The following is a 23,383-nucleotide window of genomic DNA, read 5'->3' as shown; positions in this document are numbered from 1 at the left end:
TCTCACTGTTGTGGCCTCTCCCGTTGCGGAGCACAGGCTCTGGACGCGCAGGCTCAGCGGCCATGGCTCACGGGCCCAGCCGCTCCGCGGCATGTGGGATCTTCCCGGACCGGGGCACGAACTCGTGTCCCCTGCATCGGCAGGCGGACTCTCAACCACTGCGCCACCAGGGAAGCCCCGTGGTGTTACTTTTGCCTGGGATACTGGAACTCCTCCTCATCTTCCAGTACTCTGCTGAAAGGTCACTACCTCCAGTGAAATCTTCTTCCAGCCCTAGCCTAGATCAGAACTCCCTAGCTCCTGCATTTCTCCTTTGGAGCACAGATACTGCAATGATTTAATGTTTGCTTCGGTCACTGCCAACCCTATACTATGCCTGGCACATAATAGGGGTTTAAATCAAGATTGTTCATGGAATGAATGAATGAGCCTTAAGAGAAAAAGGAGAAACGTTGGGCTGCAGGAATGGGAGTGGGTGGTGGGGTGAGGGATGTCAGTGGAGTACTGCTAACTCCCTCCAGCCTAGCCTGGGGCTTCGGCCAAGCCTCTGGGAGTCCCTGATGGATGTCAGAGGAGCAGCAGTAGGATGTAGCTTCTTGGACTTGTCCACAGCAGCATGACTCCCTTTGGCTGCCCAAAGCCTCGGTGTCTGTGTTACAGCGTAAGGACCAGGCTCCACAGAGATGTGTGTCGTGTGGCTTCTGCCTGCAGCCGTGGTGCCGCTGAGCCCCAGGAGTGGACAGCTTGAGCAACCATAAAGAGCAGTGGAAATGCACACACTTGGTCACGACAGGTCACCATGCAGTCGTGTGTGTCAGCTGCAACAGGGAATGGCCTGCCCTGCGCACCTCCCAAGAACATCTAGTCTGCAGGGAAGTGAGTTATTATTCCCTCTGTAAATGAGTGAATTTACTTTGTGGCTTTACCAAACTGTACCTTTGAGTTGGGACTGACCAAATCAAGTTTCCATGTTTACCTTGGAGCTCAGGTACAGCTCAACCATTCAGTAAACGTTTACTGACAGCCTGTGGGCCGGCCAGGTGCCACGCAGGTGCAGAGAAGAGACTGCGTCCTCACTCACAGCTGACAGTCATGGGTACGCACACTATGTGCTCCTTAAACGCTGCATAGAAAACACACACGCTCGTGCCTATTAAAAGGTTTATTTTCTTCTTTATGCTCAGAAGCAAAGAACTGGCCTTGCCCCCCAAAGGGTCTCATCCTGAAGGAATGGGAGGCAGAGATAGTGACAGGAGGGGGTGTTGGTGTGAGGTTGAATGTGGGAGCTCTTCCCCCCGCCCTTTCCCTACTGTCCTCTTCAGTGTCCCCCTCCAAAACATTTAGGTACAAACCCAGCTTGCCACCCACTGGGGGGCTGGGGAAGCACAGCCGTAGTCAAAAAATTAATGCCCACGATCCACAAGAGATGGGTCCAGTGTGTATCTGGTGGGGGATAGGGGAGGGAGGGAGGGGAGGGGTTGGTTGAGGAAGCCGCTGGGTGGAGGGGAAAGGACGAGAGGCTGGGATCCCCCCCGGTGACAGTGGGGGTCTTGGTCCTGCCCCTACGTCTCCCAGCACCATCCACGCCCTTCTTCCAGCCCCGTTTCCTAGCAGAACTGGTCGTCGTAGTCCTCGTCCTTCATCCCCTTCAGCCGAAGCCGGGCAAAGTCCTCAAACACGATGTCGTCATCTGTGGCATAGCTTGGTGGTGGAGAGGAGGGGTGAGGCGAGGGCTCCAGCCCTCCTTCTCCACCTCCCACACCCCTCCCGGAGACAGAGGTGCTGGGGCAGCCGCGGGGCTGGAGGTATTTGCAAGAAGGGACAGAGAAGGGGAGGTAATTGGCAGCTCACATGGCTAGGTCCTCTCTATTGGATGCTTCAACCATCCCTCCCCCAAGAGAAAAACAATGAGGGGCAGAGGGTAGGTTTGAACGTTACAGGAATCTATCCAAAGAGAGTCAAAGCTAGGAAGGTAGGGGGTGAGTCTCTTACTTGGTATCAAATTCAATGAGGTTGGTGTCCACAGGGGCATCTGTTTCAGGAGCAGCTGAGGGGAGGAGGAGAGTGGGGGGGTGGGGGGTTGCTGAAAGGACCGGCTTTTTCCTCCACTGGCCTTGCTTCAGGCCTTCCCTTGCGGGGCTTGGGCGGGTGGCAAGCTCACCTGACTGGGGTCTGGGGAGGGTGATGTGGTCATGGGGTTTGGGGTGCATAAGAACAAAAGGCAGTTCCACGGAGACATCCCTGGGGAGAGAGAGAGGCACGGTGATGAGATGACACTGCAGCGCCAGAGGAAAGCCCTGCGCCACCGCCCCACCCCAGCACTCACCCGCCTCGAGACACCACCAGCTTCACCTTGACCCTGTAGGACACCAGGATTCCCAGCACCTCCTTGTTGGCACCCTCCTTAACGCTGCAAGTGGGAGGAGGAGTTGGACCAGAGCCCATTGCCCTGCGCCCTAGGCTGATCTCGTGTAAGGTACCCGGCTGCGTCCTTCCTCTCATCTTCTCAGTTCTCTCCAGTAAAAGCCCAAGTCCTTGTGACCCGGCAGCCCTGCACTGTCTTGCTCTCCATGAGCCCTCTGACCTCACTTCCTGCTCCCACGCTGGCCTCAAGGCCTGCTGTGTGTGGTCGTGTACAGAGGCGCCAGTGTGGGTGAAATCCAGCCCACCCTTGGCGGAGCTGTTCCGAGAGGCACGGGGCCCGCAGAGGCCAGCAGTGGCTCTGCGGCCCCTCCTGCCGCCTCAGACACACGGGGCCGTCTGCCTCCGCGTCTTTGTGCCTGTAGTACCCTCTGCCCGGAGCGCTCTTCCCCTGCGCATCCGCAGTACCTACTTCCTTTATATCTTTCCTCAGAATTCACCTCTGGATTGCGCGCCCGCCCCCCCCCCCCCGCCCCCGCCGCGGCTTTATATCTCCTTTCTCTGCCTTGCTTTTTCTCCTCAACACCTATGACTGAACATGCCTTATATTTTGCCATTTATCTGATCTGTCTGGCCTCCGTCTCCGAGAATGTAAGAGATGTTTTGGGTCTGTTCTGTTCACCGATAGAGCCTGGCACACACCTGGCGTGGAACGAGTGTCTGTCTCCTGTGCTGCAGGACTCCCCTCCCCCAGCCCCCCCTCACATGGTGCTGGATGCCAGGTTGGTGTCCTCGTGCTTGAGCTTCCCGTCCAGGGCGAGACCGCGCTTCTCCCGGTTGTTGCTGAGCAGGGGGGTTATGGTGTACACCTTACAGAACGTGGAACTGGGCGACACCTGGTCACTGGGGGATGGGGACAAGAGAGCGAGACTCTGGGGGCGCAGATGGGGTGAGGGGGCAGCTCCCACCCCCAGCAGCTTCTCCCCGGTCACTAGCCCCTGCCCTCTTTGGGCACAGGTCACAGGGAGGAGGTTTTGGCTCGACCTGCTCAATAAAATGAGCAGCTCAGAGCCACTCAGCTGGAGGGAATGCCCTTGTAAGTGGAGACAGTTCGGGAAGAATTGCCCCCCAACCTCGCGTTCCCTGGGCCTGCTCTTGCCCCCTGAGGCTGGGACCCAGGGCTGTTGTGCTACTCACTCTTGTTCGATCTGAGCCACAGGACACTTGTACTGGGCGGTGCTGAAGAGGCAGATGTCGGCGTACTGTCTCACTGTGGGGTGGGGTAGGGCCAAGCAGCTCCGCATGGAGTGCCGGCAGCCCCCCCCCCCCCCCCCCCCCCGCCAACTCCAGACCCAGGCAAGGGCCCCGGCCCCTCTGATGACCCGCACCCTCCCCCTGGCAGTAAACCCCACCCCCATCTCATCCTGGGACAGACAGCCTGAGTCCTTTGAGCCCCTCGGGTCTCCCCACTGGGCTATGTCCTGGGGCTGAGCTGATGCCTGAGGCCACATTTGCAGCAACTCCCTCCCCTAAGACACTTTTCCAACCCCAGTGTCCTACCAGAGACTTTGATCTTCTTGACAGTCTTGGTGGAGTTGTTGGTGACGTGGACGTTGACATTGAGGGGCTCCCCATGGTAGTACAGCTTTTGAGTAGGGGGGTCAGGTCAGGTTAATGGGATCTTTTTTCACTGGTCCCATTATTAGTGTGCCCCCTGACACACACGCGCGCGCGCGAGCACACACACACACACACACACACACACACACACTCTGCTAGGCCTCCTCCCTCTAAACCCAAGCCCACCCCCAGCTAAGGTGGCCTCCTTTAAAAACACCATCCTGACATGTGGCTTCACCCCTCCCCCCCCCCGGGTCTGCAGCAGCTGGGTCCCCACCCCACCTCCTTGTCCAGGGAAGCCTCAAGGTGGAGGGACCGGTCAGACATGAGGAAGTGGCGTGTGGTTTCAGCCGAAGGCTGGGGGCCGGGTTTCTCTGGGGCAAACTGCACCTTTCGGATCACCAGACGCACGGAGTTCCTGGGGGCAGAGATGAGGGGTGAGAGGGTCAGTCCTCAGATGCCCAGACACTGGCTCCCGCCTCCCACAGGGGCCTGGGGCTCCTGGGACCCAGAGGGAATGGTCAGACCTGAGGGGAGGTTGCTTCTCTCACCTTTTGTGGCTTTTCTCTTCTAGTGATTTGGCACAGAAGGCTCGAATCTCAAAGTCTACCCCACAGGCCTTGGGAGGGGGAGAAAAGGTCACATCTTACACAAGGCCTCTGCCACTGCCGCCACTCACTTCCTTCCCACTTCCCTGTCTTGGCCATGGACTCTTGCCCCATCATGGTCTGAGGAGCGTAGGGCCTGGGTCTTCTGCCTCTGCCTCCCCGAGGCCTGGCCCGGCAGAGGCTCGGTCCTCGCTGCACAAGATGAGCCCCTCTACTCAGGGCCGTGCAGGTCAAGAGCAGGAGGTGTCGCAACTGAACAGTGACCATTCCATACACCCACTGCCATCGGGGACATTTCCCTATCCTTAGTCCCACCCTGACGCCTCCTCCCACCCCCCGGTGTGTCCCCTGGCTCTTGCTGGACCCTGTTCCTCCCGTACCTTCCCTGTGTCCTCTGGGCCTGGCTGCAGGGTGACGGAGCAGGGCAGGTTCTGGGGTATCTGTGGCAGAAGAAAAGAGTTCAGTTCTTCCAGAAAGCCCCGGAATCTTCCTCCCAATCTCAACTTAAGAGGTTGGAGGACTCCTGGAGAAGAGAAAGGAAAAACAAAGGGGCCCCGGGGGGAGGCAAAGAGGCAAGGGCTTCCTGAGTGCAGGGTGACCCTGAAGCAGGGGTTCTAGGGTCCCTCCTCACTGTTTCTCCCAGACCTGCCCTTAACACGTGCCTCACCCCCCCCACCCCACCCCCAACACAGTCCCAGACGCCTTGCTCTGCAGAGGGTGGGGGTGTCCTCACTGTGAAAAAAAAGGGGTGGGCATGCTTGCCCAGCTTCCTCAGCAGCCGGTCCTGCAGGCGGGTGGGGGGCCGGGGCGGGTTGGGCGTTGGGGGGAAGGCCTGGTAGTTGGCGATGAACAGGTCCTTGCGGAAGGACAGGCCCAGCACATCCAGGTCTTCGCGGCCATAGCGGAAGGCACAGGTGAGGGTCACAAACACTGGCAAAGGTGGGCAAGGTAGGGTGGTCAGGAGCCCCCCTCCCACAGTCCCCTCACCTCCTAGCAGCAGCTGCTCCTTCCTCAGCAGCATAAAACCTGCCTGAATCCTACTCCTGGCTTCCGCCTCGGCCCTCCGTCTCCCCAGGGCCCCTCTCAATGCCAGCCCATTTCATTTCCCCACCTCCCTCTTTCCCTCCCTCCCCTGGGGCCCCTGGACTCAGGGCCAGTACCTTTGCGGTCCTTCAAATAGTCAGGGTCCACTAGCACCACGCCATCTGGGAAGGGGACACATGAGCTCAGTTCCTGTCAGGGCCTCTCCACCATTCCTGGGCCCAGGAACTTCCTCCCCTCTTGGGGCACATGATGCCACTTTCTGGGCACACTTACCTACAGGATCCACTTTGTCCAGGTGATCTACAAAGTCCCGCTTGCCCAGGTACACGGTGAGCTGAGGATGCAGGGGGTCACAGGGAAGATTGGGTAGGCGGGTGGCAGGGCTTCAGAGCCCTCAGAAGTGGCTGCCCTGACCCTGGGCTTCCCAGCCTGGGGTATCTGAAGGAGTTTCTCCTGGTTTCCTCCCAGTGGGGTTGGAAGAGGAGAGTGGGAGGCTTTGCCGGACTAGCCAATCTTGAGGCTTTTTAACTGCTCCCTAATATCTTTTCGCACCTCTGAACGCACACTGTGTGTGCGTAGGTCCAGGAGGACCTGGCGCTAGGCAGGCAGTTAGAGAGCCTCACTGCATGTCCTCAAGGACTTCTGGGATAAACAGGCATAGCTTGGGGGGATGTTATCTGTTCCCAGCCCCAGGCACCCGTGGGTTGGCTCCTAAGAGGGCTCCAGGCGTGAGCTTCTGGCCCCCTCCCCCTTGGTCTCACTTAGGGACCCAAACTGAACTGAGCCTGTCCCCACCCAGCCCTATGGCTGGCTCAGGCCTTTGCGGCAAGGGGCTTCAGGAGGGAAGGAAGTTGGCTCTTAGCTGTCACAGGAAGTGGGGAGCTTGGGGTTGGGGACTGTCTAGGGCAGGCTGGGCCTTGTGAGGGCCCAGGGAGGGTTGGGAGAAGCACTGTGGGAGACTCACCTTGCAGTTGGGACTCGACTTCTTGAAGACCCTGACAAAACAGAAAGGGAAACCCCACTGCCTCCCTCAGACTCAGCAGGGACCCCGGTGCCAAGACCTTGTCCCTCCCAGCCTGAGAAGCAGAGGTCACCCGAGATTCCTGCCTGGAGGCTTTGGGGCCTTACCTAGCCCTACCTGTTCCCACTTCTTCCCAGAAGGAAAGGTAACCAGAGGTCCTTAATACTCCCAGCATGGCAGCCCCTCAAAGCTGGTTGCCATGTCAATGCCCCCCCACCCCCCGTAGTTCCCCTCCTCCCATGGCAGTGGCCACTGGTAGCCAGAGGAACCACTCAGGCTCTTCCCAGAGGACCTCCCCCAGGGGAACCTGAATGGACAGGTTGCAGTAGTGTCTGTGTAAGGCCTAACTCTCTTTCCATCTCTGGTCTCCACCTCCCACAAGAGCTGGAGTACTTGAAAGAGCGATGGCTCTAAAATGGTTTCTATTATGGGCAGTACCTAAGTGTGACCCTACTCTCCATTAACCTCCAACTGTCCCCATCTCTGATCTCAGCAGCTTAAAAGCTTATTTGTCTTTCAAGGCCCAGCTCAGATATCACCTCCTTTAGAAAGCAGATCCAGCCCAGACTCTGGTCACTCCCTTTTTTGGGATTCCTGTCACATGTTGTTTATGCTTTACCTATGGTGTGATAGCGTGCAAGGGCAGTTAGCTGTGTATCATCTATCTCACCAGATGGACTGTGAACAGCAGAGGCCTTATTAATTTGGGTGTCCCCAGCACAGCACCAGCCATGAGACAAACATGAGGATGCTGGCTAACATTTATTGGATGAATGGTCTATGCTCAGCACTGTTGCAAGTATTTCATGTGTGTTATCTCATTTAACACTCTTAGCAACCCAATGATGGGAGATCCTAATGTTCCTATTTTACAGGTGAGGAGACTGAGGCACAGAAGAGGTCAAACATTTTACCTAAGGTCACAGAGAGTAAATGGTGGAATGTGGGTGCAAACAGGTATTCTGGCTCTTCATCACTAAACTATTGTACTATCCTGCCTCTGTTATTGGCATTAGGTTTGTTGGAGTGAAGGAGATTCACTTTCCAGTTGCTGACACAATCAAAGCCTGGACTCCACCCATTGCTGGGAGGGTAGGGAGGTGTCTGGCAACCCCTGTGTCCTGGCCACTGTGGGCCTATTCTTTGCTGCACCATCTTACTCCTCCCAATCCACTCTGCCTCCGTAGTGATATCTGTGAAGGGTCCCCAGGTAGCAGAAATTGAAATCCTGCCAAGTGGCCCATCCCTCCTCTAACTCCACCACCCCAGTTTTTGCTATAACAACTTCACATGCCCCTTCTTCCCAGAAGGCCAAGCTATCCAAAGACTATAAGGCATAGGGTATGGAGGCTCCCAGGTATCCCCATCTACTAAAGAAGAGCAAACATTGGTAAGGTGGCAGCTAGGATAAGCACCCTATCTCCTGTCCCCACTTGGGGGCTGACTGCTGTGGCATCCTGCAGCTCTCCCTCCCCTTTGCTTCTGGTTTTCCTCTTTGTCCTAGTGTTTCTTCCTATTAGGAGTACTGGCAGAGGGTTGGGACAGCCACAATCCGTTGGACAACTGGAGTGTGGCTCTGGGGTAATTGCCCTGAAGTAGCTGCAGGGCACCTGCCCTTTAGATTCTAACCCAGCCAGCCTCCTGCGGGCTAGGGAGGAGCAGTGTGTATACTGAGGTTGGCATGACCAGAGAGGTACCCAGTGAGGGGGGAGGGGGCAGCAGAAGCAGATGCCCCTTCACACTTCCTGCTATTCTCTCCATTTCCTGTGGCCCAGAATTTGATGGGGGTGGGAGGAATTGTGCCAAGTCAGCAGTCCCCCTTTGGTCCATCCGTCCCCCTCCCTGAACCACATAACGGAAATCTGGGGCCTCCCTCAAGTCAGCAACTTCCCCTTTCTCTGTGTTTAACCCCTAATCCAGGACACCAATCCTCCCTCCGATCATCTCTCCAATATCAGTTGACTTGGTGCTCAGAAACCTATGCTTTCCTACTCTACGGGTGGGGAGTGGTAGGGCTGGTAAAAATTTTTTTGCAGAACAAGTGACAGACCAGAACCAGGCCCCCATTCCTGATCCTCTCCGGAGAGAAGCAAATAGCCCCACTCTTTTTCCTCTTTTGCTCCTGCTCTCCAGGGATTCAGGCGTTCACCCACTGCCCCCTTGGGGGTGTTGGGTCACAACAGGAAGTGGATTTTGCTAGAGACCAAAAAAGAGAACTCGGGGTGTCAGTGGAAGGAAGGAGCCTCGATTGCACAGAAAACATCCGGGGAGTGGATGGCGTGCCCAGGGCAGACACAGCTTCCCCTCACCCCCGGGAAGAGGGGTAAGGCCCAGAATCGGGGAGGGTCGCCAAGCACTCTGCTCCACCAAGATGAAGCTGTGGCTCCTAGCAACCCGGGGGAAGGCAGAAGTTTGGAAGCGGAGCCACCCGGCCTTGGGACAGGTTGGGGCAGCCCGACTGCCTGTGGGTTACTGGACAGGAGGCGTTCCAGTGGCTCGGAACGAGTCTAGGGGGGCGATCCCCTCCTGGCATCCAGCCTGCCCATACCCGTCCCCTCGGGGCCGGCCACCTGCTCCGCCCTCCTCCGCCCCTGCATCGCAGCCTGTACTGGAGTCGTCCGGCCCCCACATCTCTGCGAGAACCCAGATGCAGGTTTCCTGATCGCCTTCAGCCCTCGCTTTCTGCATGGGCTGTGGCATGCGTTCCCCTCATCGTCCCCGAGGACCTAGGCGTGCGGCCCCGGATGGCTGTCCCCTAGGGACCCAGGAGTCCGACCCCCGGATTCTCTCCCCCGGGTTCCTGTCTGGGGACCGTCCCGGCACCCGCCCCGAGCCGCCGCCCACGTCCCGCTGCGTGGCCCCACCTCTCTTACCTGGTCCCGGGTTTCTCCCCCATGGTGCGCGCGCCCGCCGCCCGCCCGGTTCGCGGCTAGCTCGCAGCCTCCTAGCCCGCTGCCAGGTCCCTGCTCCTCCCCGCGCCACTGCGCACGCGCGCCCCCGCTCTTTCTCCACTCCCCCCTCCCCTCCTTTCCCCCCCCCCCCGCCTCGGATCCTGGGGAACCGGGGCCAGATGCGTCAGCCCGGATCGCGCGCGCCACGGCGCTGCCCGCCCTCTCTTCACAGACACGCGCGGTGATTGGCTCCACCCGCTCCCCTCAGCACTCCAGCCCCACCCTTCCCGAAGGATCCCTCGCTGGCGCGCGCTGCTACACCCTGCTCTTCCCGCCCATCTCTCCGCCCCTCCGCACCCGCTTAGGAACTGATTTGGCCTCCTCAAACGAAGGCGCCCGCCTTCCAAGAGACTAAAGCCCTCTGATTGGTTCCCTGCATCCAGGACCCTGCAGGGGTCCCCTCCCCTTTGTTTGCTTTCTTAGTGGCGGTGGAGGCGAAGGCGGTGGTGGGGGCGGTGCAGGAGCTCAAGCACAGTCTAGGAAGGAGGATGAGGAGAGGCACACGTGGGTGAACGGTTCCAGTTGCGTGATGCTCGCCTATTGCGCGCCTCTCACCCGCTCACCCCAGAGCTTGTAGCCGTCTTTGGCCCGCCCTCCCGCTTCTTTATTGTGGTGTGTCAGCTCCCCCTGGTGTCTGTCTTTGATCTTTGCAGGGTTACTTTTCCTCATTTCTCTTAACCACCCTTCTCCATCCGTTCATCAAAGCTAACATCCTTTCATGCACGCCTGCATCCATCCATGCCTATTTTGTGCCAATCATTATGCTAGGAGATGGGGACCCAGACATGAATTTACATGGCCCCTGCCTTCCTCGTATGGTTGAGGAGACATATAAAGAGGTATTATGATTCTAGGAATGCTATAATAGAGGTATGACTCAGAAGACAAAGTGACTCCCAGCGCTTGACTGGGGGAGGGATGGAGGCAGTGCAGGCTGTCCAGAGGAGGGGACATTTGAGGACAATCTTTCTGAAGGGTGGGCAGAAGTTGAGAAAGGGTTTTCCAAAGAGAGAGAAAGGCAAGGGGCACATCCTGTTCTGAGGTGTCTGTGGGGTTAGAGGGCAGGAGAGATAAGGCTGAGGAGGATGGCTGGAACAGGAGTGTGAAGGATATTGTATAGCAGGTAAAGGAGTGAGACAGGGGCCTCTCGTGGAGGACACATGGATCCAGTAGTGGTTTTTTTAAGCCAAGGGGTGGCTTAAAATCTTCCTAAAGGATGAGATTTCTCCTTTAGGAAGATAATTCTGGGCAGTGTGGAGGGTGGAGGGAGTGGGGCACGGCTGTTGTAGATGAAAACTAGTCAAGGAGAGATGATGAACAATAGAGTGGAAGGGAGAAAGGGGGCCAGGCTGAAGAGTCATTTTTAGGGCAAAATTGAGCGGACTGGGGGAGGATGATGGATGATGGACATTCCTAGACTTAAGGAGCTAACGTATTCTCTTTCTTCCATCTCTTTCCCCATACTCCCCTGTCTCCCCCAAATGAACTAACTTCACCCTTCTCCCTCCACTTTTCTGTGCAACAAAAAGTAATGTGCACAACAAGTTTCTGAAATCATCTTTAAGGTTCAAATACAGGCTTACTAACCAGCTGCTACTTCCCCACCCCCAGTTCTCCCACCACCTTCTAAGCTCACTCTTCACACCTTTCGAGCTTTAGCTCATGCATTTCTTTTAAACTCATGAATCACTTTTGTCAAAGGGTCATGACCAGAAGGTAATGAGATGTATATTGCTACATATCTAAAGTGATTTTGGAGCTGAAAGGTAGTGGTCTGCATGGCATTAAAGCTACTGTATTAAAAAAAATACTAATATAAAGACAACTTTAGAATATTAAAGAAGGCTGGAAAGAATGAAAGAGATACACCATATAATCATAGTGGGAAAAACCATCATTACAAAGACATCATTTCTCATATTGCCTATAAATTTAATGCTGTATCAAAATAATAATGAGACTTTATTGGGGGGGGGAACCGGATTCTAAACATTATCAAAAGAATCAACTTTCACATATAGTCAGGAAAATTCTGAAAAATTGGAGTGAAGCAGGCATTTGTCTTACCAGATAATTTGTTATGTTATGATAATTAAAATAGTGTTATTGGTGCAATCATACTAAACGTGGCAATGAAACAGAATAGAGTGTCCAGATACACACCCACATGGAGAAATAATGGCAGATTCACTAGATAGGGTTGGGACAATTGGCTATCCATTTGGGAAAAAAAGTTGTATCTCTCACACCTTAAACAAAATGAATTCTAAATGGTTTAAGATCTAAATGCACAGAATAAAACTATAAAAGTATTAGGAGAAAATACATGAGAATATTTTTATAACCTTGGAGGTTAGGGAAAGCCTCACAAGATATCAGACCCCAGGGCTTGAAATAATAACAGCTTACACTTTATGTACAGTATCTACCATGTGCCAAACATTGTTCCAAGCATTTTACAAATATCAACTCATTTAATCCTCACAAGCCTATGAGTGAATGTTCTACAATATCCCCACTTCATAGATAAAGAAGGGGAGGCACAGTTAAGTAACTTGCAGACTCACACAACTTGCAAGAAGCAAAGCTGGTGTTTAAACCCTGCAGTCTAGCTCCAGAGTCTGTGCCCTTAACCACAGCACCTTACTTGAAAAAGGCTAAGAAATTTAAAAATAACAAAATAAAAAGGCAAATTGGAAAAAATCCCTTGCAACCTTGCAACACAGATAACAGTCAAGAATACATTCCCGCATCTACAAAGAGTCCCTACAAATTAATAAGATAAACAACCCAATAGAAAAAGGGGTAAAAGTTATGGGAAAATAATTAATAAAGAAGGAACACAAATGTCTACTAAACATATGAAGTTACTCCATTTCGCTAATGAAACAAAAGAAATTGAAAGAAGGAGATATTCTTCATTATTCAGTTGACAAAATTAAAAAATAAACCTAGTTTTGGGATGATGTATAAACTAGAGAAGGAACACAAATGTCTACTAAACATATGAAGTTACTCCATTTCGCTAATGAAAACAAATTGAAAGAAGGAGATATTCTTCTTCATTATTCAGTTGACAAAATTAAGAAATAAACCTAGTTTTGGGATGATGTATAAACTAGAGAACACTGTTCTACATGGTTGGCAGGGGTGTTAATCGATGCAAACTTTCTAGAGGGCATTTTGCTTAGTTCTTGTCAAAATTAAAAAAGGCAGTTTCTTACATCCAAAACTCATTCATTTATTCACTCAACAAATATTTATTGAACAGTTTTTATGTGCCAGGTACTACTGTTCCAGGGGATGAGGATAAAATAGTGAAGACGACAAGACCCTTCTCATGGGGTCTGTATTTTAGACAGAAGAAACAGTCAGTGAGGACTTCCCTGGAGGTGCAGTGGTTAAGAATCCGCCTGCCAATGCAGGGGACATGGGTTCGAGCCCTGGTCCGGGAAGATCCCACATGCCATGGAGCAACTAGGCCCGTGCGCCACAACTACTGAGCCTGCGCTCTAGAGCCCGCGAGCAAAAACTACTGAAGCCTGTGTGCCTAGAGCCCATGCTCTGCAACAAGAGAAGCCACCGCAGTGAGAAGCACACGCACCGCAACGAAGAGTAGGCCCCGCTCACCGCAATTAGAGAAAGCCCACGCGCAGCAATGAAGACCCAACGCAGCCAAAAAAACACAACAGTCAGTGAATAAGTAAGAAAATAAATCTTGGATAGTGCGATGAGCTGTAAAAAAAATTAAATAGGGTAATGTGATTGAGGGTGATGGGGGTGAGAGTGGGAACTTCTTAAAAAGGAGCCCTTTCTGAGGATGGCCAGATGGCGTCAGTCATACAAGGAACGTTTCTCCAGGCAGAAGCAGCAGCATGTGCCAAGGCACTGAGGTGGGAATGGGCTTGCCAGAGGACAGAAAGTAGGCTAGTGTGGCTCAAGGATGGGGAAAGAGAGGGAGAGTGACTTATGTGGTATGTGTTGAGGTCACAGGTGGGTATGGGTCAGATCGTGGGGATTCTAGTAGGCCAAGGTGAAAAGATGGGATTTCATTCACATGATATTTGGAAGCCACTGAAGGGCTTTAAGCAGGGAGTGACAAGAACTGACCTCCATCTGAAAAGACCACTCTGGTTGCTGCGTGGAGAAGGGAGTACAAAGGGCCAAAAGGGGAGCAGGGAGAGCAGTGAAGAGGCCACTGCAGGAGGCTAGCATAAGAGGCCAGGTGAGAGAGAATGGTTACTTGGCCCAGAGTGTCACTGGAGATGGAGAAATAGAGAAAAATGAACCCTACTGGGTAGTATATTTTGGAGGCAGAATGCCAGGGCTTGAAGAAGGATTAGATAAAGTGCAATAAAAGAGGAAAAAAGATCACCCTTGCATTTGAATCTGGGATTTGAATTTTATTAGATTCAAATTATGAAGACTTTGTGTACAAAAAAATGCACAGAAGTATCAGGATGTTCATTAAAGTGTTTGTATTAAAAAAAATGTGTATTAGTGAAAAACTGGAGCAGCTGGAAGTACTCAGCAAAAGAATTGTGAACTCGTGGTGCGCCCATTTCATTGTACCGCGCCGCTTAAAAAACGGCGTAAAGTTGCCCACAATATATATCGAGTGACAAAAGCCAAGTACAGGGCTTCCCTGGTGGCGCAGTGGTTGGGCGTCCGCCTGCCGATGTGGGGGACGCGGGTTCTTACCCCGGTCCGGGAGGATCCCACGTGCCGCGGAGCGGCTGGGCCCGTGGGCCGTGGCCTCTGAGCCTGGGTGTCCGGAGCCTGTGGTCCGCGGCGGGAAAGGCCACAGCAGTGAGAGGCCCGCGTACTGAAAAAAAAAAAAAGCAAAGTACAGACCCCGCTCTTGTAAAATATACTCTGTATTTATGTGTTTGTGCATAGACTAATATTAGGAAAGTATACACATTACTGGGGGAAGGACTTGGGGGGGAGGGAGTTTCTCTTTTTACTTTATGCCCTCTTTATTGTTTGAATTTGTATTTGCAAGGCACGTGTATTGTATCATTTCTGTCGTTGTAAATGTAGTTAACAATATCTATGATTTCAGACAACGAGGCCAGGCCAGTGATACCTAGATCGAAAGTGTCCTACGTTAAAGGCTAGCTTTTGGACTCCGGCGCCTGTAGTCCTAACCACGTGTTCTTTAACCGCCACTGGTCCGGCCTCCCGCCCTCGACCCAGCCCACCGACCAGGCCTTGACACCCCGGGAACTAAACACCCACAGCTGGGTCGCCCCGGCCCTTCCACGCCGCGCATGCTCCCTCCCAGCCGGCGACCGGACTGCAAAGCGCAGGACCAAGGCCCCCTCCTCACGCCCCTCCCCTCGAGGCGTCCGTCGCGGGGTATTTGCGTCATCGCGCCACGCCACCTCTAGAGCCCAGGGGAAGATGGCGGCAGCTGTTCTTAGCGGGCCGTCTGCGGGCTCCGCGGCTGGGGTTCCCGGCGGGACCGGGGGTCTCTCGGCGGTGAACTCGGGCCCGCGTCTCCGCCTGCTTCTGCTGGAGAGCGTGTCGGGGTTGCTACAGCCGCGAGCTGGGTCCACCGTTTCTCCTGTGCACCCCCCAACCCGCTCGGTCCCACATTTGCCGGGGCTCATGTGCCTATTGCGGCTACATGGGACGGTGGGCGGGGCCCAGGTGAGTCTGTAGCCCGCAGGCCCGCGGCCCTGTTGGAAGGTTGGCGCAGCTTTTGTGCACCGGGGTCTTGATGCACTGCAGCTGCAGTGGAGAGGTGGAGGGAAGGAAAGCTGGGGGCAGAAAGCGGATCCAGGTATCACTCTGGACGAGATTCACGCATTTCTCCTTTATCAGCCGTGAATCGAAGAAACTCGGAAGAGAAAGGGCCTCGTTTTCTCTACTGCTAGGCTATCGGTAGACACGCATGAATGGGTTCGATCCCAGGCCCCGTCATTCACTAGATGTATGATCTTTAGCTTCTTTTTCATCTGGAAGTATCTGTTTTGGGGATTGTTTCGACTGAGTGAATGGATGCATTCAACAAATATTTACTGAACTCTTACTGAGGGCTAAATGCTGGGCGCTCCAGTTATAGATGCGATGGCGATGAACAAAATGTTACAAAACACTACGAGAATTGTATAGTAGGGACCTCTAACCTAATGTGCAAAATTGCAGAAATTTTCTTGAGGTACTGGAGTTTAAGTTGAGATCCCCAAAGATAATCATAGGAGTTGGGTAGGGGAAGAAAATAGGAGGGGCGGTTCAGTCAGCGAAAAGCTCATGTGGGAAGGTCCTCTGGTAGGAACTGAAAAGAACGGCATTGTGCTTGAGGTTCAGAGATGGAGGGGAAGAGAGTGGGCGCTATGAGGTGAGTAGGCAGTGAACAGATTATGCAGCGCTTTGTAGACTGGTTTAGAAGAGTCCTTTGGATTATACACTGAATAGAATCTAACTTCCATTCAGTCCTACAAGCTAGAAACCCAGATGTCATTCTGAACACTTTCTTTTTGCTCACACACCTCCGTATACAGTCTGTTAAGTCCTTTTGATTTTATTCTCTAAGTAGCTTTCAGATCTGTCCACTTCTTTCCATGTCTTTCCCATTGCCCCCATCCTGGCTTTAACCCCCATCATCTTACCCAGATTCTAAGAAGACATAACTGTCTAACCTACAGTAGGTTCACCTTTAATATTATCTCCCGTGGTCCATCTTCTCCCGCTAACCCTCCCCCAAATTCTATTAATCCTTCAAGACTCGTGTACATGAGTTCTTCCTTGTCCAACATTTGTTACCGGGATCTTCCCAGCTCTATGCTTCCTTCCAGGAAGAGGGTTATCACAACCTGCTGGGTGGTTCAGTAATCTTAGCCCCAAATTTATTAGAGATGACCTCATTTATTTATTAGTCCTCATTGAGGGTGACAAAACTGTGCCTCATATCTCAGCCCAGTTCCCCTCCTGTGATTCATGTGGTTCCTAAGTATTTCTGAAATATTATCTATTCTGTTTATAAATGTGTGATTTCCGGCATCATCTCTTTCAAGTCTTCCCCTCCTCCCTCAAGGTGAGCTACATGAACTTAATGTCTTGCTTAATTTCTCTTAAATGTCTAAAAGCATTTTTTTAAAATTGAAGTATAATTGATTTACAGTGTTGTGTTAATTTCTGCTGTACAGCAAAGCGACTCAGTTATACACATATATACATTCTTTTTTATATTCTTTTCCATTATAGTTTATCCCAGGATATTCAATACAGTTCCCTGTGCTATACAGTAGGACCTTGTTTATCCATTCTATATGTTTTGATATAGTTTATATCTACTAACCCCAAACTCCCAGTTCATCCCTTGCCCACCCTCCCTTCCCTTAGAAGAATTTTGAGTAAAGAATCTAAGGGTGATGTGGGAAACACCTTTAAATTGCCTGTACTATATTTTTTGGGTATATCTTGCCTTGAATTTTTTTCTACTTGTCTGTGTTGTATTGAGTTCTCAGAACATGGACCTGTGTGGTGGGTTTCCTTCACTTCCTCGTAGATTTTCATTCAACAAAGATTTTTTGAGTATCTCTTATGTGTTACCTACTATTCCTCATCTCTAGGTAGATAAGTAAGACATCATCCTTTTCCTCGGAGAATTTCTAGCTTAGCTGAGATGAGAAATGAAGGTAAGTAAATAGGCCTGGAGCGTGAGAGAAAAAGAGATCCATTGATTGGCCCATCCATCTACGCTTAATCACCAACTTTGTTTTCCCACAGGTACTGCAAACTCAGTACCAAAATGGAACTACCTGAGCACAGTTCACAGTTTCTGGCTTGCATTATGGCAGCTGGTCTCCTTGCTGTCAGTCTTGCTCTTTTTAATTCATTTCCCACATAACAGCTGATCCTGTTTGTAAAATCCTTAACCTGTTTGCTGCCTTTTAAAATCCTTAAGCACCTGAACTTTCCTGCCTCAGGGCCTTTGCACTTGTGCTTGGAATCTCTCCCTGTGCCGCCTCTCCATACCCGCCCCCCCCACTCCCCCCCAACAGTCCCCCAAATCTTTTCAACTCAATGTTTGTTTGTCACTGCCTTTGGGAAACCTTTCCAAACCACCTATGATTAGCTGTTCTTTATTACACCATATGGAAATTATTTATTCATTGTACATATACACTCAACCTCCTTCCCCCATACCCACACAACTGGGCTTTGATTTGTTTTCGTGTGTAGTTAAAAAAAAAAAAAAAAACTTCTGGAAAATCTCAGATGACACAAAAGTAGAGAAAATAGTATTTTGAACCACCCCCACCCCGGCTCGTGCTGTCTCTTATCACCCAGATTTAACAGTGAACATTTTTGCCAGTCTTGTTTCATTCCCACTTTCCCAACTTTGCCTCCAACCTCCCCTGCCCCCGGAGCACTTTATTTTTATTTATTTATTTATGGCTGCATCAGGTCATAGTTGCGGCGCAGGGGATCTTTCGTTGTGGTACGCAGGCTTCTCTCTAGTTGTGGCATGTGGGCTCAGTAGTTGCGGCACATGGGCTCTCTGTTTGTGGCACGCGGGTTCCAGAGCGCATGGGCTCTGTAGTTGTGGCATGTGGGCTTAGTTGCCCCGTGGCGTGTGGGATCTTAGTTCCCCTACCAGGGATCGAATCTGCGTCCCCTGCATTGGAAGGTGGATTCTTAACCACTCGACCCAGGGAAGTCCCTCCCACCCCAGAGCATTTTAAAACAAATCCTGTATCTCATTTCCCTTATAATTGCACATACTTTGAAGGACAGAGTGTCTTGTTCTGCCTTGTGTCCCTAGGGCTTTGTACTGTCCCATTCTCTAACCAGTACCCAGTGATCTTCTTAAAAATATCAGTAAGATTAGAGCATTGTCCTGCTTAAAACTGTACACTAACTTATTGCACCAGGCCTTACATAGTGCGGCCTATGCTGGCCTCTTGACCTCCCCTCACACGACTCCTGGCCTGTCTTCATTGTGCTCCAGCCACCCAGGCTGATCTCATTTCTGCAGCAGCTGAGGCCACTGCTCATCAGTTCCTTCACTCTTTGTTGGGAAACTCCTGGGGCGGTGAGCTGCTTGTTTAGATCCCAGCTTCCATGCCGCCATTTCAGAGGAGCCTTTCCTGAGCACGCTGTTTTAAAATACAGTGGTCCTTCCCATTTCAGTCATTTTCTGTCAGATTATTCTGTTTTGGTTCTTTCCTAGCGTTTATCACTATTTGAAATAAATTAACTTATTTATTATCTGTCATGTTCTCTCTTCTCTTCTTACCTTGTTTAAATTCCATTATAATCACTTCCTCACCCTTCTGCCTTCATTGTACTTGCCCGGCAGCACCCCGTCTGTGTTAAATCCAAGTCCTTTTATTTGGTGCCTGTACCTGTTACAGCTCAGTATGGCTGGAGATACATGTATCCTGGCTGGCTGGTCTCACTTTAAATTCATGGCTATCATCTTCTCAAGTGGACTCTTAGTGTTGCCTAGCAATCCTGTTACATTTCCACTTTCCTAGACAACCTCTGATTACTTCTCTCCATCCTCACTCTTAACTGATGAAGTCACTTCCCATTTCAGTGAGAAAATAGAAACTGGGGGATGGGAATTCCCATAGGCTGCCGTCACCACATCTGCCAGCTTACCTGTGTCTGTGCTGGTATGCTCTGCCTTCCCTCCCATTACTAGGGGTGAGCTGGTCCATGCCCCTACTAAGGCCAGCCCTCTGCTTGTACATGACATCTGTCCCCTCTGCATGTACACAAGTCCATTGCTTCTCCACTTGTTCATCATCAGCTTTTCCCGCTTAGGTCATTTTCATCAGCATATAGCTCAAAACCACTTTAAAAAAAGTCCCCCTTCCAGCTCCTGCCCCATTTCTGTGCTTCTCTTTATGGCAAAACTCCTCAAAAGAGTTGTTTGCACTTGTACTTTCTCCCATTCTTCTTTTTAAAAAAATAATATTACTTTGAAATGATTTACAATTTATAGAAAATTTGAAAGAATATACCCTTCACCCAGATGCCCTGAATGTCAGCATTTTAAATGCATATTTGTTTGATCATTCTCTGTGCATATTTTTTCTGGGTCCATGAAGGAGGAAGTTGCAGACATGATGCCCTTTTGCCTGTAAATTCTTCAGCGTGCATTTCCTTAAAAACGATTCTCTTACATAACTGCATTCCATCATCAAACTCAAAATCAGTATCAGTACCATAAGTGATTTAATCTATAGATCTTACTCCAATTTTGTCAGTTGTGCTAAAAGTGTCCTTGATGGCAAAAGAAAAATTTCTTACGATCTTGACATTTTTGAAGAGTGCAGGATAGTTATTTTATAGGATGTCCCTTAGCTTGGTTTGTCTGCTGTTTTCTGATGATTAGGTTCAGGTTGTGCAGTTTTGGCAGGAACACTGCAGAAATGATGTGTGACATTCTTGTCGCGTTATATCAGGGGGCACATAATGTCTCTTTGTCCCATTACTGGTGATGTTAACTTTGATCATGGGTTAAAGTGATGTCTGCCAGGTTTCTTCATTATAAAGTTTTGGTTTTTTCCTGTGGGGAGATTATGTAATTTTGTGTCTTGTTACCCTTTCACCTGTTTTAAAGATTCTTCCCTGAACGAATCATTACCCTGATGGTTGTCCCTTAGAACTCATCCCATTTAGGCTTTTAGCCTAACTACTTCACCAAAATACTGCTTTACCAGGTGACTTGGTAAGTCTTGAGGATCAGCAATGACCACTGAAGATATCAAGTTCAAAGGTCAAATTTTGGTCCTCCTATTACTTGACTTGTCTGTAGTATTTGTTACAGTTGATGACTCCTTTCTTGCAAAATTTTCTTCACTTGGCTTCTGGGATACCACTCTCTCTTGATTCCTCTCTTACCATACTGGTCACTCCTTCGCAGCCTTCTTTACTGGCTCCTCCTCTCTAACCTCTCAGTGTTTGAGTGCCCAAGAACCCAGTCCTTGTACTGCTTTCTTCCTCTATTTACACTCACTCCCACAGTGAGCTGATCCAGTCTGATGACTGACAACTTCCCAAATCCATACTCTAACCGGGATTTCTCCTAACTCCGGACTTAGCTATCCAGTGCCTGTTTGGCATTAAATAGACATCCCAGACTTAACACCTGAAACTGAACCCCAAACCTGCTCCTCCTGCGGTATTCTGCTGCCTAGTAAGTGACAACTCCATCTTTCTAGTTGCTCAGGCAAAAAACTTTGGAATTAGCTTTGCCTCTTTTCTTTATCTCCCACCCATATCCAGTGTGTTATCAAATCCTGTGGGCTCTAACTTCAGAGTATAACCACAGCTTGAGGCTTGAATCCCCACTCTTACCACGCTCTTTACACTGCCTCGTCTCTCTCCTGGATCCTTAAAATAGCCTCCTACTTGCGTCTGCTTCTGCCTTCTGGACAAGGCAACTCAGGTGTTGTGGATGTGTTTTAAAAAATATATTATGTCAAGTAATATCCCTTCTCTGCCTAATTCTTCTCTACCCCATGGCTTTTATCTTATTCAGAGTGAAAGTCAACGGTTGCCTATATGACTCCAAAACGTCCCACCCTGCTCCCGGGGCCTCGTCTCTCCCGCTCAGTCTCCTCTAGTGACAGGTCACCTCCTTGCTGCTCCTCAGATACGCCTAGTGTGCTGTCATCTCACAACCTTTGCTCTTGTTCTCTGCTTTGCCTGGAACAACAAAAAGTTACCAGCATGCCTTTTTTTTTTTTAAACAGTTTTATTGAGATGTAATTCACATACAATTCACCCATTTAAAGTGTACAATTCCATGGTTTTTAGTATTTGCAGAGTTGTGCAACCATCACCATGATCAATTTTAGAGCATTTTCATCACTCCCAAAGGAAACCCTATACCCATTGGTAGTCACTCCCCATTTCCCCCCAACCTCTCTCTGCTCTTCAGCCTGAGGCAACCACTAAGCTACTTTTTGTCTCCATAGGTTTGCCTGCTCTGACGATTTCATAGAAGTGAATCATACAATACGTGGCTTTTGGGGTCTGTCTTCCTTCCCTTAGCATAATGTTTTTAAGGTTCATCCATGTCTCAGAACTTCATTCCTTTTTATGGCCAAGTAATATTCCATTGTATAGATATGCTACGTTTTGTTTATCCATTCATGGTTGATGGACATCTGGGTTGTTTCCAGTTTCTGGCTGTTATGAGTAATGCTGCTATGAATGTTCGTATACGATTTCTTACGAGAACGTGTGTTTTCATTTTTCTTGGGCATATACTTAGGAGTGGTGTTGCTAGGTCATATGGTTAACTCTAACCTTTTGAGGAACTGCTGGGCTGTTTTCCCAAGTGGCTGCACCATTTTATATTCACAGTGCGTGTGAGCGTATCAGTACGCCTTGCTCTCACTTTGCTCAGCTAGCTTCTTAGAGGGCCCTGTGTCCACTCCACATAGAGTGCTGTCTCCCTTCCCTACTCCAGCCTCTCCTTTCCTTCCTCAGTTTATTTTTCCCCTTAGCACCTAGCACCCTCCAACATGCTATTTCTTATTTGGTCATTTGTTTATTTTCTGTCTTCTCTAACTAGAATATAAGCTCCCTAGCACCTCAAACAATGTCTCACATAAAGTAGGTAAATAAATGTTTATTAAGTGAATCAACATTTCCCTTCATGAGGACAGGGACCTTATTTATTTTATTCAGCTCTGTATTCCTTCATCTGATTCAGGCATAAGATGTGTTTGTTGAAAGAATGAATGATGAGTACAGTTAGGGGGATACAGGGGCCACCAGAGGACTCTGGCCATTTAAGCGTGGAGAGTTTACTCGTGGGAGGGCTGAGGAGGAGACCTCTTTCAGGGCTGCCAGAATGTGCAGGAAGGAAGCTCTGGTTGACTTGGTTTATGTTGGCATTAGCAGCTCGAAGGGAGCCAGGAACAGGAGGAGGGGGATTTGGGGTGAAGGAGGAAGGGGTCAGATGAGTTTAGTGTCCAGTCAGCAAGCATTTAGGGATGTCCCTCTGCGCTAGGTGCTGTCTAGGGAAACGGAAGGAGCCTGTCTTTGAAGTCTGGTAGCTGGGATGCGTCGGGCTGTCTAGCCTTCTGGGTAACACTAGTTCGTTGGGTGGGAAGTTGGGGAGGGGACAGGTGGGATGTAACTTGAGGAAAGCCCACGGGACAGGACAGGCTGCTGTGTGTGTCACCTACTGAAAATAGGGAAAAGATTGTCGGCCTCTAGAGGAATGGCCTTTTGGTCTCAAAGGAGGTGTTACTTCAGAAAAGGCTTCGGAAACAGTGGGGCAGGGAAGCGCTTGGAGAAATCCTGTGTCTTTAGCATCCTATTCCCAACTCATTTCCTTGTCTTCTTTCCTCCAGAACCTTTCAGCTGTTGGCGCGTTGGTGGGTCTCAGTAATGCACGTCTTGGTTCTATCAAAACTCGGTAAGTCTTTAACCCTGTTTTTTCTCCAGGGGGATGTTTCTTTAGGAAGAGGGCTGTATATCTGTCCATCCACTGTCACCACCCCACGGATTCCTGAGATTTCTCCATTCCCCAAGAAGGTGGAGAGTTTGATTCTTTTCATGAGTTCACTTGGCTTTGAACCCCACCTATTCCAGCTTCCAGGTTTCTGTGCCCCACCTTCTGTTCCCTTCTTTCCTTGTTGCCCACACCTCACTCCAAGTCCTCCAAGTATTTCAGGAGTTAGAAGCTGCCGTGGATCTGGAGGTGATGTGTTTCTCTAGCCAGTGAGCGTTAAAGGGCGATGAATTGCTTTCTCTGCAGTCTAGCCACCACCCACTTGTCACTCACCTTTCTTACA

The 23,383-nt window shown here is 50.6% G+C and overlaps 2 protein-coding genes across 7 annotated transcripts in view; one reads left to right on the top strand and one right to left on the bottom strand.

Moving 5' to 3' along the window:
* PELP1 (proline, glutamate and leucine rich protein 1) overlaps positions 1–23,383 on the top strand; it is a 46,102-nt gene that overhangs the window by 7,747 nt on the left and 14,972 nt on the right. For 2 of the 5 annotated variants that reach the window (XM_033847469.2, XM_033847467.2), the window contains exon 2: positions 22,940–23,004. Coding sequence is in view for 4 of the 5 variants with exons in the window: in XM_033847467.2 (XP_033703358.1) it covers positions 22,940–23,004 (65 nt within the window). In the remaining variant the exon portion in view is untranslated. Of the gene's footprint in view, positions 1–14,889; positions 15,261–22,939; positions 23,005–23,383 lie in introns of those variants that run through there. The other 3 variants (XM_073798210.1, XM_033847468.1, XM_033847465.2) reach the window with 3 other exon arrangements.
* On the bottom strand, positions 1,148–9,653 carry ARRB2 (arrestin beta 2). 2 transcript variants are annotated; one of them, XM_033847483.2, is made up of 15 exons: positions 9,528–9,653; positions 6,598–6,628; positions 5,907–5,967; positions 5,750–5,794; positions 5,323–5,519; positions 4,970–5,029; positions 4,533–4,600; positions 4,264–4,399; positions 3,922–4,006; positions 3,559–3,631; positions 3,127–3,264; positions 2,327–2,410; positions 2,162–2,241; positions 1,993–2,083; positions 1,148–1,701 (listed from the first exon to the last, which is right to left on the bottom strand). In XM_033847483.2, exons 1-15 carry the CDS (start codon positions 9,548–9,550, stop codon positions 1,608–1,610), a joined length of 1,266 nt encoding a protein of 421 aa, XP_033703374.1. In that variant the 5' UTR covers positions 9,551–9,653; the 3' UTR covers positions 1,148–1,607. The 2 variants fall into 2 exon arrangements, with proteins under 2 accessions (XP_033703374.1, XP_033703375.1); XM_033847484.2 differs by having other exon boundaries at positions 1,993–2,047.

Source organism: Tursiops truncatus, chromosome 20 (assembly GCF_011762595.2).
Source record: "Tursiops truncatus isolate mTurTru1 chromosome 20, mTurTru1.mat.Y, whole genome shotgun sequence".
Lineage (NCBI taxonomy): Eukaryota > Metazoa > Chordata > Mammalia > Artiodactyla > Delphinidae > Tursiops > Tursiops truncatus.
This window is presented reverse-complemented; position numbering and strand designations above follow the sequence as displayed.